At 41.9% G+C, this 18,663-nt stretch overlaps 1 protein-coding gene across 1 annotated transcript in view; it reads right to left on the bottom strand.

Annotated features, from left to right (window-relative positions):
• The window catches only part of SNX2 (sorting nexin 2), a 556,635-nt gene that overhangs the window by 173,355 nt on the left and 364,617 nt on the right, over positions 1-18,663 (bottom strand). Inside the window, exon 8 of the mRNA XM_085632673.1 lies at positions 15,673-15,748. Coding sequence (XP_085488799.1) covers positions 15,673-15,748 — 76 coding nt within the window. The remainder of the gene's footprint in view (positions 1-15,672; positions 15,749-18,663) is intronic.

Below are 18,663 nucleotides of genomic sequence, written 5' to 3'. Positions count from 1 at the left end.
TCTTGTAATCAATCCCCTCAGCAAGTTGGTTGATCTAACCATACATCTAGGGTCCCTTATGCCCGCCTCCAACCCCCTCCCATGCCCCTGCCAATCAAGCACAGCCCAAAAATATGTGTCCTCCTCTTCTAGCCAGACAAGCCTTGTGCTATAGGTGGTACTGAAGTCATCTTCACCCCCCAAGTCAAACACCTCTTCCATCCTATCATGCTGTCTAGGCCTCTCGGTCAAGACCTGTGGTGGCAGGCACTATATTTGGCTCCTCCACCACCCCACTCAACATGCTCTGCTTTTCCTGACAGTTATCTTCTAGTTGTTCATTCTTGCAGACGTCCTTCATGCGCATCAGTTCCACCCAGGCCTGTTTAGTCAGATGCCTGGGCGACGCTGTTGTCATTGGTCCCCATGCAGATATGCACGGGATGGCAATCCTGCCCGTGGCCAACAGGAACACTAACTGTGAAAATGTATAACATATTTTCCAGTCCTTGGGACACAGGATAAATCCAAGCAGGAAGGGTTTAGCCGTGAACTCCAGGCGAATGCCAGTACTGGTCTAATGTGCTACAGCCGCAGATTATGTTAGAGAATCCCACTCTGTGCTCCATACATCTTGGGCATTCATCTGTGTGAGTTGGATATATCCTGCTAAGCCTCATGAGGGCCCAGTACAGTCTGTGAAGAATGTTGAAATGGGCCAACTTAAAGTGTGCATTGAATGACCCCTCCTTCTCAAAGGCACACGTTTTGATCCATGCTGCATCAGATATGGGTTCCAGTAAGTCCGCCTCCCACCTAACCCATGCCGGGAAAGCGACTTGAAATTGGTAGTCCTTAAAGGCTCTATATAAGTTAGAGACTAATTATCTGGATGATTCCAAGTTCAATAGTATTCCCAGAGTAAGGTTCTCGTTAGGAGCCACAGGGAAGTCAGGCCACAGCATTCTTGCCACACTGGTCAGGGCAGACAACTGCAGGAGCCACCCAGGGACCACCCTAAATGTCTCACGCCTGCTCAATGGTGACTGAGTTGACAGCGTGATAGAGGTCTCCAGGTGTCTTGCATCCTCCTTCCTTCCACCCAGTTAGGGGTACCTCATGATTCTACTCTCTAGTAGAATAGGCAGCACTTTAAATTGAAATATAGAAGTGCACATACTGAGTACAGGACAGTACCTGCCCATTTAAACCACTGAGTAGAACTAAAATATATGGAAAATACAGTGTTATATAAAACATACATACATATGGATAACATTTTGTTATTGATAGAGGAAGGAAAGACTGTTTTAGGTATTTGGAGGTCAAACGAACTTAACACATGTTCGTACTGATGTTCTTATACTCGGTCTCTGCAGCACTCTCCTTTCTTCTTCACCATATCAAGAGGTAAACAAAACTACATGTGTGTTAATGAGGCACGAATCTTCCTGTAAAGTGGAGTGAACCTTCCGGGTCTGTGCGGTTTGGGAGTGACAACAGCTTTTAGCGAATTTATCCTAATTAGTATCGAGTGTCTGTCACTGAAGACCAAAATAAAAACACACGAAATACTGAGTAGTGGTATTATCCAAGCCTGAATGTTTTATAACATCGAAGCAAAATCAGCTATTGCCAGAAACGTATCAAACCTTTGCTCCAGGTTTGCATCACAAAAAGTTATGCTACTTGACACAAGGCGTTATGATAGATTAACCTTCCTTTGCAGATCTTTAAGAGTGCTGGAAAGTAGCCCTAAAGTGATACAAACTTAAGAGAGTGAAGGAAGCCCACCAGAGGCTCCAGGAGAATTTAAACACCTTAAGAGAGAAGAGTTAAATGCAGGTCTCCCTCTCACGATACCATTATTCCTGTCCATCTCTTCCCATACAAGCACGTTAGGCTTGTGTTTCCAGTACGTTTAGTCAACCTCATCAAGTGGTTTTAAAAGTACCCAATCTCTATTTTGGGTATTAAGATATGAGCATGGGGTTCTGTTTACATACCTATTGATTATGTCAGATGCAGTTGGGGAATCTCTTAAGTCAACTCAAAAAAGCAGATATTATTAATTATATGATAAATGACTTTTCCCATCTTTAGAAGTATTAGTAACTATAACGTTGTATGCTAACAAAACCACACACTGTTATTCTGTTCTGTGGTTTCACAAAACATTCTAGTATAAATGTATTTCTTTAAACCACTTTCATTCTATTTATTATCCTAAGCTCACCTCATTTGTTTCCCAGAGAAATATAGCAAAGGGGAATATTTTATGTATTTTGGTTTATGCATGTCCAGATTTAAATTACTGAACGGATTCATTATGTCCTAAATTTAACATATGCAAAATGTTTAATTCAACCCCAAATTTGTGGGAGGGCCAAGAGGACCTAAAAGGAACCTGCTAAAATATAAATGAAAAACATTTCAACAGGATTGTAGAGATACTGGGGAAGAGAAAACCAAATCTATGCTAATATTTTCATGACATTTTAATTAAAGATTTTTTTGGGACGCCATGCATTATTACCCTTTACTCACAATTATCCAAAATTATTGGAAACATACAGTGTAAAAAGCACTGTTTGAGTGCATTTTTAAAACCATTTAATGGGAAATATTTTCCAGACATTTCTTTAGAAAGGGCTGACTTTGATCAGTGACTAACTGAATGGGTATGATCACAGCACCAATTATTTTAGGGGAAACCTGAGCACCCCATTCACCAATGATTTGGACAACAGCGTGAGTGACTGTATTTCTTTGGACAGAGGCTTCAAATGAGCTGCAGCTAACCACTGCCTGCTGGGAAAAGCCAACCTTCCCTTCAATCAACACCCTAATGAACCATTATCAGTGGTTCCCAGAAAGTGAATTTTTGTAATATTCTGGTAGGCTTTGACCGCAGACTTGGAAGCCCTCCCTCATTCATGTAAAACCTGCAAGCACCTTAGGCAAGTTATGAAGAAGAAATATTCTATATGCATTCTTTCTGGATAGGTATTGTTCAACCTCTCCAAGATACCAGACATTTCAGAGGAAACTGTAAAGTGACTGCCAGTGCAGGGCACCCTGTATCAGGCACAATTTGGGCTGCAGCAGGATGAGGGAGCCACAAGAGTGCTCACTCATCCCCCTGTTTACAATCGCTGCACCAAATCACCGATAGATACATCCACTTACTCAGTCATCCATTCATGCACTCGCACTTCAACCCATGCGTCCACTTGCCTAATCATTCATCCATTGACTAATTTATCCAGCAATTCATCTATACACTCACCATTCATTAATGCTCAAAAACCCATTCATTTATTTTACAAGCATTGCAAAGTAGCAATAAGAATTGATTACCTTTAGGTTATTTGCAAAGATCTATGAAATCAGTTTATAATCCACAGCAGTGTAGTAGACCATCATTCTTTAATTGCAAATAAAGATCAAACGGCAATAGTGAGGTATTCTGGGATTCAAAATTGGCCCAAACTGCTTTTAGCAATGGTTACTAATGTTTAAATAACCATTAACTATTTTCAGACACAGAAAATCTAAATTTAATAACTTCTTTAAAATAAAGTTACATTTTAATATATAGAGAAATTGTTAATTTGCATGAAAAATACTTGGATATGCAGCTTTTCCTTTGAGAGGTCTGTCCTTTTTGCTGCAAGTATGAGTTTCCAGTTAGCAAAGTGTGTTTAAATGCAGTGTGTTTAAGACTACAGTACCGCCTCCTGTCTACAGGGGCAGAGCTGAGCAGAAATATAAACACACTTGATGAAACACAGGTCTCCACAAGGCAATTTGTTTTTAAAATATTGTCAAAATTGACACAGATGTTCCTATAGTCATTTTTTATCATTTAGAAGACATTGCCTTGTGGGGACCTGGGTTCAGGTCCCCACAGTGTGAGTGTGTTATCACACCCAAGTCCCCACAGGGAAACTAACACACACACAAAGACACACACACACACACACAAAGACACACACACACACAAAGACACACACACAAAGACACACACACAAAGACACACACACAAAGACACACACACACACAAATGATATACAGACATTGCCCAGTGGGGGTCACCACTAGGTAGTTATGGGATCACGTTTCCATGGAAAAGCATTTTTAGTTTACTTATAACTTTGGCACCATTTAACGAATCTTCACGAGTAAAGTCTCATCTACCTCAGCTCCTTCTTGGAAAGTTTTGGGGTGATCCGCCAAGCGGGGTAAAGGAAAAAGGGAGGATCACAAAATATATTTGCCCCATTAATTTTTTACTTTAACTACTGAAGTTAATTACACCAAATTTGGCAGAAAGCTAGATATTGGCCCAGAAAGTGTGCTGTTTGTGATTTGGTGTAAATCAGTTCAGCAGTTTTTGAGAAGTTAATGCTCAAAAACTTTTAATATGTCACGCTGCGGAGGAACCGTAGAGCCGACAGATCTTAAAATAAGTTCTGACTAACAATACATCAACAAACATGTGTTGGCAGCCATTTTAGGTCACAGGGACCGAGTCCCTGCCCTTGAAGTAAGTTAAACAAAATGATTTGAATTCTTAAATTTAACAGCAAATTTGAGGAGGATCAGCAGTAAAACAATTTTTTTAAAACAAACTCAAGTGGTTAAAAAAACAAAAAAATAAAATAAATGGCGAGGGCCAGGGCCCTTGGTGTGGAGGGGAAGGGGAGACAACATCAATTTGATAGGGCAGCGCCCTCTCCCTAGAGCCTCTATGAGGTCCTGGGGATCCCATCCTCTGGGGCAGTTTCCTGTAATTACGGAAGGGGGAATCGCGTAGTCCCCTCCTCGAGCTTCTACGAGGCCCCAGGGACCCCATTCCATCCTATTTGATTTAAAAGTAGGGCACATGGCCCTCAAAAGCCTCTAGGAGGCCTATGGGCCCCATACCCCAGGGACATTTTAAAATTTAGGGGAAGAGGTGTGCGGCTCCCCTCTTCAAGCCCCGATGAGGCCCAAGAGACCTCATCCACCAGGGCAGTCTATATAGTCTTTTTTTTCTCTCTAAAACACACGAGGGGAGCATCTTGCCACCCTGCCTGAGCTGTAGCTCAGCGCTGGGGAACCATCCCCTGGGGCCAAATCTAAGGGGTTTTCAGGGTAGCCGATCACTTGGGCCACTGCTGTTTCCGGCCCGGAGAGTGCAGGCAAAACTTTGCTCCTAATCAGGTGGGAGCACAGGAAAAAACAGAAGTACTGCTCTCAATAAGATTGGAGCCTGCTCCTACCACCCCCACAAAGGGTGCTGGCTGGAGAGCCAGCAGGGGCCACGGGGCCTTTGGGCTCCCCCCGCATTTCCCAACAAAGGCTGGAATGTTTGTGCCCCCGTTAAACACTCATAAAAAATATTTGATAAAAAAAAAAAAAACATAGCCGGCTTCCGCCACAGTGGTGGCTGGGGAGCCAGCAGGGGTCATACGGTCCTGGAGCTTCCCCACGCAAACCTTGTGTTAAGAGGTGGGTGTTCTGAGTGGGCATTGAACCACCCACTTTTAGAATAAAATAAATGAATAAAATAGCCCAATCTCGCCACAGTGGTTGCTGGAGAGCCGGCCTGCGGCGTGGAGGCCCTGGGGCTCCCCCCGCAGTCCTCAACATTTTAAAAAGGTGTGGGAGCCCCGGGTGGGCACCCACAAACATGTAAACAAAACTATAAAATGAATAATGAGTGTCAGGAGCTGCTCATTTATTATTCACTGCTGCAGACAAGGTGAACCCCATAATGCCCTGTGAGGGCTTTCTTTTATATTTTTGGATCCTGGTGGTGCCCCTATAAGGGGCAGGTGCACCACCAAGCATTTTATTTTAATGTTGTGGGAGTGCACCAGCCCCCAGCAACATTTAAATAAATGTCTGTCAGTCTACTGGATCATTACATTCATGACCTCAGGACAGCTTACTGTATGTTTTTTAAAGCACTCCGAGCTGGAGCTGTATGCTCTTCAGCAGTAGTGCAGCCCCCCCTGTGGTCAGTACTATGGCTGCACTTTATGGCCTGAAAAATGTTTAAAGAAAGGCTCAAAGACATTTTGATTTATTTTTTCCAAATAAGACTTTATTATTAAAAAAAAAAAGGATGACACTCACTTAAACATTACTATGTGTGAATTTATATAATGTACATTTTATTACAATAATTGTTGACTTTTTGACATTAATAATAAGCCTACTTTACAAATGTTAATATGTTGATCCCTTCGCACAGCTAATAGGCCCGCTTTTTACAATTTGGTGTTCTTACCCTTTGACAAAGTCAATAAGTCTGTCTTAATGCCCTCGTTATGTACTGCTAATTACCTCATATATTACATCAGTCATGAAATGTTCTATGACATCACTGCAACTTCTTAAATGACATCATTGATAACACTATGCATAGCAGGGGTGCGAGTTATAGTTACTTAAGATAACTACAACTGGTTAATTCAGTTTTTTTGTTCTTTTAAAACAATATGTTTTAACTAACATTTTCACCTAACTATAATGTCCCATTAACCATGGCTTTTCAGCCAACTTCTAAGTTTAAAAAAAATGTAAAGTGACAAATAAAATGTCTAACTTTTTATAATCAGGACCTTACTTAGAGGATTTATCTAATAAACAGCCATGAAACTGGGAGGTGGGTGGGTCAGGAAGGAATCTGCAGATGGACCTGATAATCATCAGAAAGAGAATCCACCAGCAATAGCAATAACAAAGGTGAGTAACTTTTTCTTCTGATGGATACTTCGAACTGCCGATTCCTCACCTTTTGAATAGATTCCCCAAGCACTACCCATTGCCACTTCTGGAAAGGGTAAAGGTGGTCTCTGATAAAGTTGATCGACTAGAGCAAACCATCCTAGATAATTTTTGCTCACTAAAAAATGTTATCAAATTAGCCACCAAGGATAGTATCAACCCTATTAAGGTTAATTCTACTGTTCCTGCCCCGTCACTTTGTCCTCCCATCACTGATGCACCATCTATAGGTAATTCTAGGGTATCTCCTCTTAGAACTCTGACAAAAGATAACACCAACATTCAAGGTGGTAGTCAGGTCAAGGTTGGTTCAACGGACTCATCAGGAATTAACTCTATTAATAGGTGTACACATAAAGGATTAAACTCAGACCACGGGGACAGAACAACTAAATCCTCCAATATTCATATCCACCTACCTCCTGACTCTATTCCTTATGTTGTTGTCTTGACCGGTGTTCTGGAACTTAAAATCGGCACAGAGGAATCCTATCAACAACTTAAAAATAAAGTAACTTTCTGGCTTAATCAAAAGAGACCGATCCCGAACTTTTTGGACGGGAAGATTCTCTTTGCCAGAAGAGTTAGTTGGGTGGGTCCCAGACCAAAAAATGTCCCAGGGGATTGTATCATTATTAATTTTAAGGACAGTCGTGTGGTGCGCTCTATTTGTGATCAACCACACAGTCGTGACAGGTCAGAAATAAGGACATATGATTTATGGTATTTTTATAATTTTTATCCTAACACTTCTGGAAGTGTTGGCCAAAACCAGGAAAGAAGGGGAATTAACCCAAACTCTGCTACATCCCCACCCGAGCTTACTGACAATATATACCATCCGGATGCCTTAGCTTGACCGGGGCTGGAGGGGTCCTCTTTTAGCACATCTCCCTTACTAAACAATCTGATAGTTAGATCTGAGGGAAAGGGAGCTGAAGCTAAAGAGCCGCATGAGTTCAGCCACAAAACGTCCTGCAAAAGTTTAAGCTGGAACATTGCTGGCATTAGACTTAAAAGCCAGGATGAGCTATGGGTGGGTTACGTTATGTCCCATGATATCATCGCCCTGCAGGAAACCTGGGACACAGCGAATAATCTCCTTTTGGATGGCTATGTTCATTTTTATATTCCAGCCATACCTAGCTTGGCGGGGAGGGCAAAGGGGGGCCTCGCATTGTTGGTCTCATTGAACCTAAAAGGATCGGCAAAACAGGTAGAATCTGGCTCCCAACATTGCTTAGTTGTAGAACTAGTGGTGGCAAACTCCCCTTCTTTGCTCCTGATTAACTTTTATAATTCCATAGACAGTGTCAGTTTAAACCAGCATCTAGAATCTCTGGGGGAGGTTCTGGATAAATTCAGAGCGTCACATAATAGCTTTGAGGTCATCCTAATGGGTGACCTAAATATCCATCCCTGCAGCCTAGGTTGTATCTTGGACGATGATGATGGATTCTCCTATTCATCATCCACACATTTTGAACACACCAAACAAGGCGAGGCTTTGGAGAGCCTATTGGCTTCCGCAGACCTCTCCGAACCCGGTTGCTGCTCGGAAGGTCAGAGATTGTGTACTTTTAAAGGAACTGATTCAGGCTCAGTCATCGATTTCATTTTTGCTTCTTCTTTGATTTTGTCCCTGATTTTAAACTACAGGGTTGAGGACTCCGTATTCAGTGACCATAATCCTGTGATAGCCGAGGTCGCCTTGGAAGGGTTCTTGGCCTTTAAAGACTCAAGAAATTCGGGAACTAGAGCCCTTGTAGCAAAAGACCAGGGCAGGAGATTAAAATGGACTCATGTGACCCAGATTACTTTTTTACAAGAAGTTCTGTCTAAGGTTGAACCGGAGGTGGGTATATGTTTAGACCATGTTAACACCAACCCAAGGATAGTTAAGGCCTTTAATACCATTTGCCTACATATAAATGCGGCCCTCCTGGTTAAATCTAAGTCAGGTGGCCAAACAGGCAAAAAATGGTTTGATACTAATTGTACCAAGGCTCATTCCGCTCTTTTGAAGGCAATAAAGGGTAAACCGAGAAACAGACCCCTGATTACATCTTTGAGGAAACAGTATAAACTGGCCATCAAAGCTCGTAAAAACGAGATTCAGGAAGAAGCCTGGAATAATCTACTGTCACCGGAAACTTTGCGGGATAGCTCCAAATTTTGGGGAGTTATAAATCATTCTTTCTTTTCCGGTAGCGAGAACCAGGCTATGGATTGTAGCATTCCTGACGAGCAGTGGTTACTCCACTTTGAAAAAATCTACAGTTCATTCTCGTCTGAGAATTTAGAGGGGCTGTTACCCTTGAATCAGGTTGGTCCAGTTTTGGCCTTCAAGGAGGAGGATGTAGAAAAAGCTATTCTTGAGACATCTAAGAATAAGGCGCCAGGCCCTGACGGTGTTCCGGCAGACCTATATAGGTCTGCTCCTAAACTGTGGGCCAAAATACTAACAAACGTCTTTAATGCCGCTAGAAATAAGAATATCCCGGAGTCTTGGGCAAAGTCCATAATCATCCCAATTTTTATAAAAAGGCCAGAGGGATGATCCGGCCTGTTATAGGCCTATTTCCCTAATTGACTCCGCCGTTAAAATCTTAGGCAGAGTCATTTTGGGCAGATTGAACACCTGGCTCGAGGGTAGTAGCATATTATCAGACGCCCAATACGGTTTTAGGGCTAATAGGAGCACGCAGGATCAATGCTTAAATCTTCACTTACTCATTTGCAAATATACTATTGCAAAGGAGGGGTCCCTATATATGGTCTTCATGGACCTCTCCTCAGCTTTTGACCTGGTTAACAGGTCAAAATTGTGGAGTATTCTTTTGGATATAGGGGTTGATCCCCCTCTGGTTGGATTTTTGGCAGATCTCCATCGTGGCTTATCAGCCTCGGTGAGAGTCACCCAAGGGAGAAGGTGCACCAGCTGTTTTAAGTCAGAGAGGGGTGTCAGGCAGGGGTGCATATTGGCACCCCTCCTTTTTACACTATATATAAACGCCTTGGACCCAGCCCTGGCCAATGCAGTGGCGGATGTACCACGTGTAGGAGACACGAAGATCCCAGTTCTCCTATACGCTGATGACACCGTGCTTTTGGCGCGTTCAGGGGTGGCTCTTGATAGACTATTGGCCTCTTTCGGTGACTTTATGACATCATTAGACCTGAAAATTAATACTCAAAAATCACAGGTTATGGTCACTGGTCAGGCCAGTAGGAAAAAGAAATCCAAATCCTTTTTTTGTCTAGGCCACGAGGTTAAAAGGGTCCCAATTTTTACTTACCTAGGGGTCATCTTTGATGAGAGAGGCACATGGGGCCCGCAACATAAACAAAAAGGCAATTCTGTAGCAAGATCGGCCGCAGCTATACTTGGTTTTGCCAAACGGTTGGGAGCTTGCCCCCTGGAGGCCATTTTGAAAGTTTACAAAGCTAAATCTTTGGCAATAGCCACATATGGCTCTGCCATTTGGGGCTACACTAACATCGACACCATACAGAGGGTGGAAAATAAGTTTTTAAGAACTTTGCTGTCTGTTCCCCAGTCCACACCCACTTTTACAATACACTCAGAGCTGGGTATGGGGTTTGTTGTAGACATAATCAAAGTGGCACCTGTCATATGTTGGTTAAAAACTTGGCTTAACCAGGAAATTCCTCTAACCCACTTGATACTCAAGGATTGCCTTGCCCTGGATAGAGCCCATAGAATCCCATGGTTGGTATATGTTAAAAAGATGCTGGCAATAGTAGGCAGACCAGAGCTATTTAACTACCCTGACTGTATTAACAAGAAGGACATCCTGGGGATCAAGTCCGCACTATTGACACGATTTACGGTCGAGAGGGAGGACCTGGAACTAAAAAAGCCGTTAGTAAGAAGGAACTATGGGTTAATAACTGTGCCTGGTCTTGAACCTTACCTGGCATTTGTAACCAGCCGACTTCACAGGTCCCTCCTAATTAAATTTCGTTTAAATCTAATACATTTTGTGCTAGGTCTTTATCCCACATGGGCTACCCCTGATAATGCTACCCCATGTGATTGTGATAATTTTTCCTGTCAAGACACACTACATTTTATTGTGTTTTGTGAACATTATGCACAGATTAGGACAAAATACTTGTTACCTTTATTTAAAGGGGCTGGTTTTACCCAGGTTCGGCCAGCGCTTCTGTTCTTGCAACTCCTGCCTAACGTTACTATTGCTTTTTATGTAGCAAACTTTTTAGTTGCAGCTGTTTGCATCAGTAGGAAGCGTGTCAGAGTACGGCCCAGTCCTAACATAACTGACGTGGTGTGACGGATGGTGGTCTTTTGTCAAGGACTATTCTACTCCTGTTAGATTTTTAAATTGAAAGTTTTATCTTTGTATCTTATTTATTCTTTTTACCTCAGAATTGAACTTATGAAATATGTTCTCTTCAAATTTTTAAATTCTGACAATGTTATTTATAATTATTTTTGTAATTGATGAATTCTTGCCCTGTATCTTATGTAATGTGACTATCTGTTTGTATTGTCTCTTTTTTTTATCTTTAATTGATCGAATAAAAGTAACTGACTGACTGACTAATAAACAGCCATGAAACTGGGAGGTGGGTGGGTTACGAAGGAATCTGCAGATAAACCGGATATTCACCAGAAAACACATCCACCAGTAATAGCATTAACAAAGGTAAGTAACTTTTTCTTCTGATGGATATGTCTAACTGCAGATTCCAGCTTGTCATGAAAGAAGTGAAAGGAGGTTTTACACTCAATGTCTGAAACTCACTCAGATGGTTGATTTGAAGAGAGAATGCTGTTCAGAAAGACAGAGGAAGGCAGATAAAGCTGATAAGTAGCCCTTAACAGTGCCTACTTCACACCATTGATAGGCTAATGATAGGGCGAAACATAGGAAGTAAGATAAATGGGCTTGGAGAGGGTCTATGGAGTTGTCTGCACACCACTTTACAAACCTACTCTATCTACATGAATACACGGTTTGGTGGAGTGTATTTATCGTTGATAACATCACTGCAACTTCTTAAATGACATCATTGATAACACTATGCATGGCAGGGGTGAGAGTTATAGTTACTTAAGAGAACTACAACTGGTGAATTCCGTGGTTTTGTTCTTTTAAAACAATATGTTTTAACTAACATTTTCATTTAACTATAATGCCCCATTAACCGTTGGCTTTTCAGCAAACTTCTAAGTTTTTTTAAATGTAAAGTGACAAATACAATTTCTAACTTTTTATAATCAGGACCTTATTTAGAGGATTTATCTAATAAACAGCCATGAAACTGGGAGGTGGGTGGGTTACGAAGGAATCTGCAGATAAACCGGATATTCACCAGAAAGCACATCCACCAGTAATAGCATTAAGAAAGGTAAGTAACTTTTTCTTCTGATGGATATGTCTAACTGCAGATTCCAGCTTGTCATGAAAGAAGTGAAAGGAGGTTTTACACTCAATGTCTGCAACTCACTCAGATGGTTGATTTGAAGAGAGACTGCTGTTCAGAAAGACAGAGGAGGGCAGATAAAGCTGATAAGTAGCCCTTAACAGTGCCTACTTCACACCATTGATAGGCTAATGATAGGGCGAAACATAGGATGTCAGATAAATGGGCTTGGAGAGGGTCTATGGAGTTGTCTGCACACCACTTTGCAAACCTGCTCCATCTACCTGAATACACCATTTTGGTGGAGTATCTTCAGACACATAAGATGACATCCATCACTTCAGGAGACAAAGAAAATGAATTAAGTTTACGCCGTGCAATCTCTATGCATGAAGGTGTAGGCTTTGAAAGTTTGGGTGCCCCTGTGATTGCAAGAGGAGGCCTACCCTGTGAGGGAGATGGAGCGGAGTGTACAGGGAGAGGTAAATCAAGGCCATATACCACATCCTTCTCACTGCCTGAAGTTCTGCGCCCTCCTTATTAGGGCACATTAGCCAAATATAGCTTGGTTCCAGTGGCACAGTGGAGGACATGTCCTAGCAGGTAGGGCTTGACCCCACTGGAGCAGGGGCAAAACTGATTTGTATATGGCCGGGTCCAAACTTAGGTGGGATGGTGGGTGAATACAGATGGACTGGGATGCGGCCCTAGTAGTTACCAGTGGCAGGGTAAAAAAATTAATGAATAAAGCATTCCAGCAATTAACTTATTTTCGTTTCACTTGATGCCCTAAGCACGTCAGGTATGTCCAGCTCACTCACTGTCCCACTGGAACCCAGCTACACCAGACTGAAGAGCCACAAACAGACGAAACCGGTCTTGGGTTGCTTATGTTTCGGTTCAAGGAGGACCTGGCCTGGCAGTTTGGGCTGGACTTTTCCTATTGGAGTAGGGTGAAGACTGATTTGGAAATGGCTAGGTCAAAACTGTGGTGGCATGATGGGTTAAAAACAATGGACTGGAATTCAGCCCTGAGTGATTGCTAGTGGTTGAGATTAATTCAAACATCCTATCCATCACCTTGTTGTTGTTGCATTTGCTGTCCCAGAGGGCACGCACATAACGCCTGAGGAAACATGTGGCGTTTAGGCTTGAGGGCCACACTGCCTGCTGAAAAACTCGTCTTTACATATTGTTCCATCTTTTTGTATTCCCTATCTGATGGAGTAATAGAGAAAGCTCTTGGTGACAGTTTCAAAGAACAAGACGCTTGAACAACCAAGCTTGCTGGTGATGCATGAGAAGTAAGGGAAGATAGGACTCCAGGTGCCAGTCTACAGCATCTTACAATTGTTGTTTGAACTGCAGTGGAACACTTGGGCTATTTCCAAATCGCAAGGATGGGTTATGTGAGGGCCTCATTAAAGGGGAGCAAGGGCTCTGTGGCATGTGATGTACTATGAAGGACATCTGTAAGGATGCTGGCTTGGTTTTCAGTGGTTGGAACTGGAGTTACAACAACTCTGCTGCCATCTTTCTCACTGAATGAAAAGCGGTGAGCTTAGTGGTAAATAGAGTAGGAGAATACATTACATTGATGTATCAACCCATTTGCATCCTTTAACCCCTTCAGTGCCCATAACGAGATAGTCTCGTCATGGAGCGCGGTTGCGCTGTGCTCATGACGAGACTATCTCGTCATGAACCCCGCCCGCTAATGAAAGGCCCGGCACAGGGCGGGGAAAGGGCAGGGCACTGAAGAGGTTAACCCTAAAAAACTGGGTCCAAGGTGACATATTGCACGTCCCCACCATCTGTGTCCAGGTTGGGGTCTGATCAAGGATCAGAATCTTTAAAGAACAAAGTCCCCTTTTTCTATAAGCTGCTGTGCCACCCGGCATGAGTTGTGTCGACAATTTTAAGGTGGGGCAACACTTCTGGCTGAGATGGCTGCAGACAAGGTTGTGGAATCTAGGACAATGGATGCTGTGCCGGTGGTGTGGAGGGTGGCACTGGAGGAGACGTTTGCGGCACTAGAGAGGTAGTGAGGTCTGGCACTAATGGTGAAGATCCTGATGGAAGGTTGAGTGGGGGCGGCGTTAGTCGCAGAGAAAAACCTGCAGGCATCACTGGAGTTGTATGCGGGGCACTGGCTGGATGGATAGATTTGGAGGAACGGAGCCAGTTAGTGCGGCATCAGGAGGGCTCCGAAAGCATATCTTATTAGAACCAAAGGGCCTGTCGGCGCTCCAGAGGGGACCATGCTATTCCTGAAAAAGTCATACATGGCATTCAGAAATATTACAAGATCCAATCCAGGGGTGGAAAACTCTTGTAAAGGCTGACCAGGCTGATGCCTCGGGGTCGGCGCTGCATGTTGCAGCGTCTTCAGGATCTGCACCAGGCACAATGGAACCGCAGGCACCGGATCCTGCATGGTTATCTTCCACTACTGCAGGCTCCGATTTGGATCGCTTCTTCTTTGAAGACTTTGTCAATGGTGACTACTCTGGTGCCCTTGACCTAGACTTGCATCATTCTATAAGTTCATCCCTCGCTCTTTGGGCCACTGGGAGTGTAGTCTATTGTTTTGTTATAGGGCGGGCAGTGTTATATATTTGCTATGTTTTCCTTTAGACTTTCAGGCACATCTAGATTCTTCTCCCTGCCTGTGTGATGGGAGGTCAGGCCAATCTATCTTACATTTCCTATTCTTCTGTAGTTTTTACTCCATAAATACAAGGAGATTTTATTACCTGTAATTAAGTGGTTCAGCATTGTTAATTTTAGTGAAGCATATAGCAAGCTACTGCAACTTAATGATGCGTATCTTTTATGTGGGCACGTTACAGAACATTGCTGTACAGGCTCGTTTACAATGAACACCAAATAGAACTGTTTTATAGTTTTATTCCTGTCTGATGTCAGGCTGTGGATGTCACATGTTTTAAAAATATTTACTGTGGTTTTTAAATTTACTTTTATGGATACTTTCGTACCCAAATAAAGAATTGATTGATTGATTTATTATCCCTTGCGCATGCCATAAACATTTAAGTCCCGCTCTCCTTAGGGTGCATACTGCAACAAGAGCAACAGGTCTTCACGTACTGACCCTAACTACCACAAACAAATTTCATGAGGTTCTGTAATGGACATCTATCCTTCGCAAACACTCCACAGGTTGAAACCTGAATATTTCGAGGGAGAATGTTTTAAAAGAAAAATAGAACTGCACTTGAAAAAAGATAGTATTTTAGCTGACAATCTCCAGAGCATATTCGAGCTACGAAAACTTCCCAGATTCAGTCTGAGCCCTGGAATATTCAAAAGGTGAGGAATCTGCAGGTAAAAGTATCCAACAGTATTGACTATTACTGTATACACACTGACAAGACAGACTAATATTGTGGTACCCATTTTCACATTCAGGTTGCCAACTTTGAGCTCAAAACCCTGAATCTGATATTTAAACATTTAACGAAGAGATGCATTTACCTCAGAACTTTCCAAGAACTGTCTCAAATCAGGGTCTTGCAACAGCGTCGGATGTTTCACAGTGCGCTGCAGATACCTAGAGTGTAACAAACGTAATGTTAGGAATAATGAATGAGTGAGAATGGTGATGATCTGCAGTAAACATGATTATGAGAACATCATGTGCATCACTTATGCGGTTCAAGAGATTACAGCAACATACCCTGAAAGTCATGCACCAGCCTTGCTGACAAGACAACGGCTCTGATTTGATTCCTAAGTGCACGCAATAAACAACATTAGGCCCTTGCAAGGTTTTTCATAATGAAATTATGAAACTAATCCATTAAAGAAATCCGAATAAATGGTTGCCACAGTTTAAAGAAGAGTATGTGCTGGCTAGAGCAACAAGCTATTTTTCTACAGTTGGAAAAATGTCAACATTCCTCTGCACTGTACAACACAGTTACACTAGACAAAACAAAATGTAAGATGAAAGCAGGTAGTATCAATCAGATAGCATTCTGGATATTGGATGGTTCAAAGAAGAACCACAAAGCGCCAACTGTAAAGAACGTTCTGCATGTTGCAGACAACTAAACTGGAAGATTTAGGGGCGCTTTGCTTACGACCGCAAACTCCTGAGGTGACAGTATAATACGTTGAGCTTTATTTTATGCTTCAAGATTTCCATAACACCAGAGTAATTAATGCAAATCATGCAAATCCAAACTAACACTGTACTGTTGGAAATACTCATGAGAATCTAGAGGAGAACAAAAAGCGTTTTCCTTTGCTGAAGTAACACACCAGATGGACTTTAAGGTGGACTATTAAGATGGCTATACATTTGTATGCTTTCCTTTGGTCTTATAATTCAACTATGTGTTACACGCTGTGAAACGTTATTTACTTTATTCTAGAATCACCATAACTTCAGCCACCAGGCAGACAGAACGGTGAACTTCAAATTTTAAATATTTTCCCTTAAGTTTATATTCAGTCTGGAAAAAAAAATCATTCAAAAACCTTCACATCACAAATTCACATAGTGGTAGCAGAATTTATACTGACTTACATGATTTGCGACTTATATAAAATAGACATCACGGCAATAAAGGGCCATATATTTATTTATTATTTAACAATGTTAAAGCCCTGGGCAAAAATATGCTTATCTCTTGCCCCTAACCTTGATTTAGTTGTCAAACCTCCCAATGAGAAAGGTGGAATCCCAATACAACAGACAGTAGATGTGGCCGTAGACAGAAAGAAAAATGTCCTCTTTATCATCAGATAAATTAAGCAAAGTTCAAATCAATAAATAGGGACAATTTTAAGAGAGGCTGCCTGCTCCTACATTCACATGTGTGACTCACAGTCTGAACTAGCTCTTGCAGAAAGCTTGTCTGCTCTGATCTGCTTAAAACTGAATTAAACCCAGAACTAGCACCAAGCTGAGCCCAACTAATGAGTAGCCCTAGGCAACAGTTTATATTTGGTTCAAATGCCATGTATTTGCAAACTGTCAGCTACTAAGCATTCTCTAAAACTTGACAGCAACACCGATAACAAACTGCTTTTAATTCTGCTATATATCTCTGAAGGCTTGTTTGACATTCTCACCAGATGCAATGCTTGGCACCTCATGCAAGCCCACCCAGATGTGAGATAAATGGGCAGAGGCACCCTTCTTAGAGTCGGTTACATTCCTCCCTCAAGGAAGCAAGATCTCTAAAATTACAGTGATTACATGGGTGAAACAAGAGTATGCCAAAATAGTTTTATCACATATAGCTTATTTTGAAAAGTTAAGGAACTGGAGTAAAAAAAGAATGACTGCAGGATATTACTCAAAGATCCCCTTCTCAAAACCATAAAGAGACTTGGTTAAGATTAGTACATTTTAAGATCAACAATGGGAAATACCAAATAGTCAATAATTAGAGCCAGAGAAAATATTGCTCTCTCTCTGATGGGTTGAGCTGATAATGTGCACTTAATGATGAAAAGTCTGGAGCTAATATTTCAGATTGGTCCTGGCTGGCAACAGCTTTGTCGTAAGAGAATCCACCCTCTAAATCAAACATACGAACGCAGAATTTCTAGTTCCACACAGAAAGAACCTCATTCCCTGCTGACTTTTAGTTCATGGAATGTGGGTGGGTTGGGAAGATTACTTGCTGACGGAGAAACTATAGATATTGTCAACTGATACAATATGACTTTATGATATATTTTGCGATGTTACGGTCTTGTTGCAACAAGCAGCTAAAGTCACTAAGAAGGGAGCAGCAGGTGGTATTGGTGGGGAGTGGGTGGAGTTGCCTCTCATAACTTATGTTTGCATAAAAGAGACCTTTTGGTACGAGACTTGAATTTGAAAAATACTAATATTTTAGTCTTCAGATTTACAACTTAGGGAAGACATTCTAATTTGTTACTTCTTGTAAATGTCTATATCAACCGAGGTCACACAGAGCATCTTCAGTATCCAATCTAATAGGTGTAATGAAAGGAATCTAGGGAGCAAATCTTTGTAGCAGGTTTTCTGCTGGCAGAGGACTTCAACGTAACTCTCCCCAGAGGTTCCCTCTATCGGATTTATTTGTAAGTCTTTTGGGCGCAACGGAGAGCAGGCATCCACCTATACCAAAGCTATATAAAACCGGTGCACAAACCTATAAGGTTTTACATGCTATGGGTCTTAATGCATTAAATAACTATTTTCCATCTAACGTCGTTATAAAAATTACTCATGTCTCAGGCACCTAGGGCAGTTTTCGATTACAATTTCATCTCTGTTCAGATGTTTCAATTAATTAGTGGTTTTTCAATTATTCTGAGATCAGAACGCGATTACAAAGCATGAACTTTCAAAATGTGTATACAAGGGGCCATTATTACAAAGACTCATTTATTAGGAATTTTTCAGGGGTATACACAGCTATGAAGAGTAAAGTGGGATTTTCAAATGTCATTTAAACTTGATGAGCATATCCATCAATGACA

This window comes from Triturus cristatus, chromosome 2_1 (assembly GCF_964204655.1).
Source record: "Triturus cristatus chromosome 2_1, aTriCri1.1, whole genome shotgun sequence".
Taxonomy (NCBI): Eukaryota; Metazoa; Chordata; class Amphibia; order Caudata; family Salamandridae; genus Triturus; species Triturus cristatus.
This window is presented reverse-complemented; position numbering and strand designations above follow the sequence as displayed.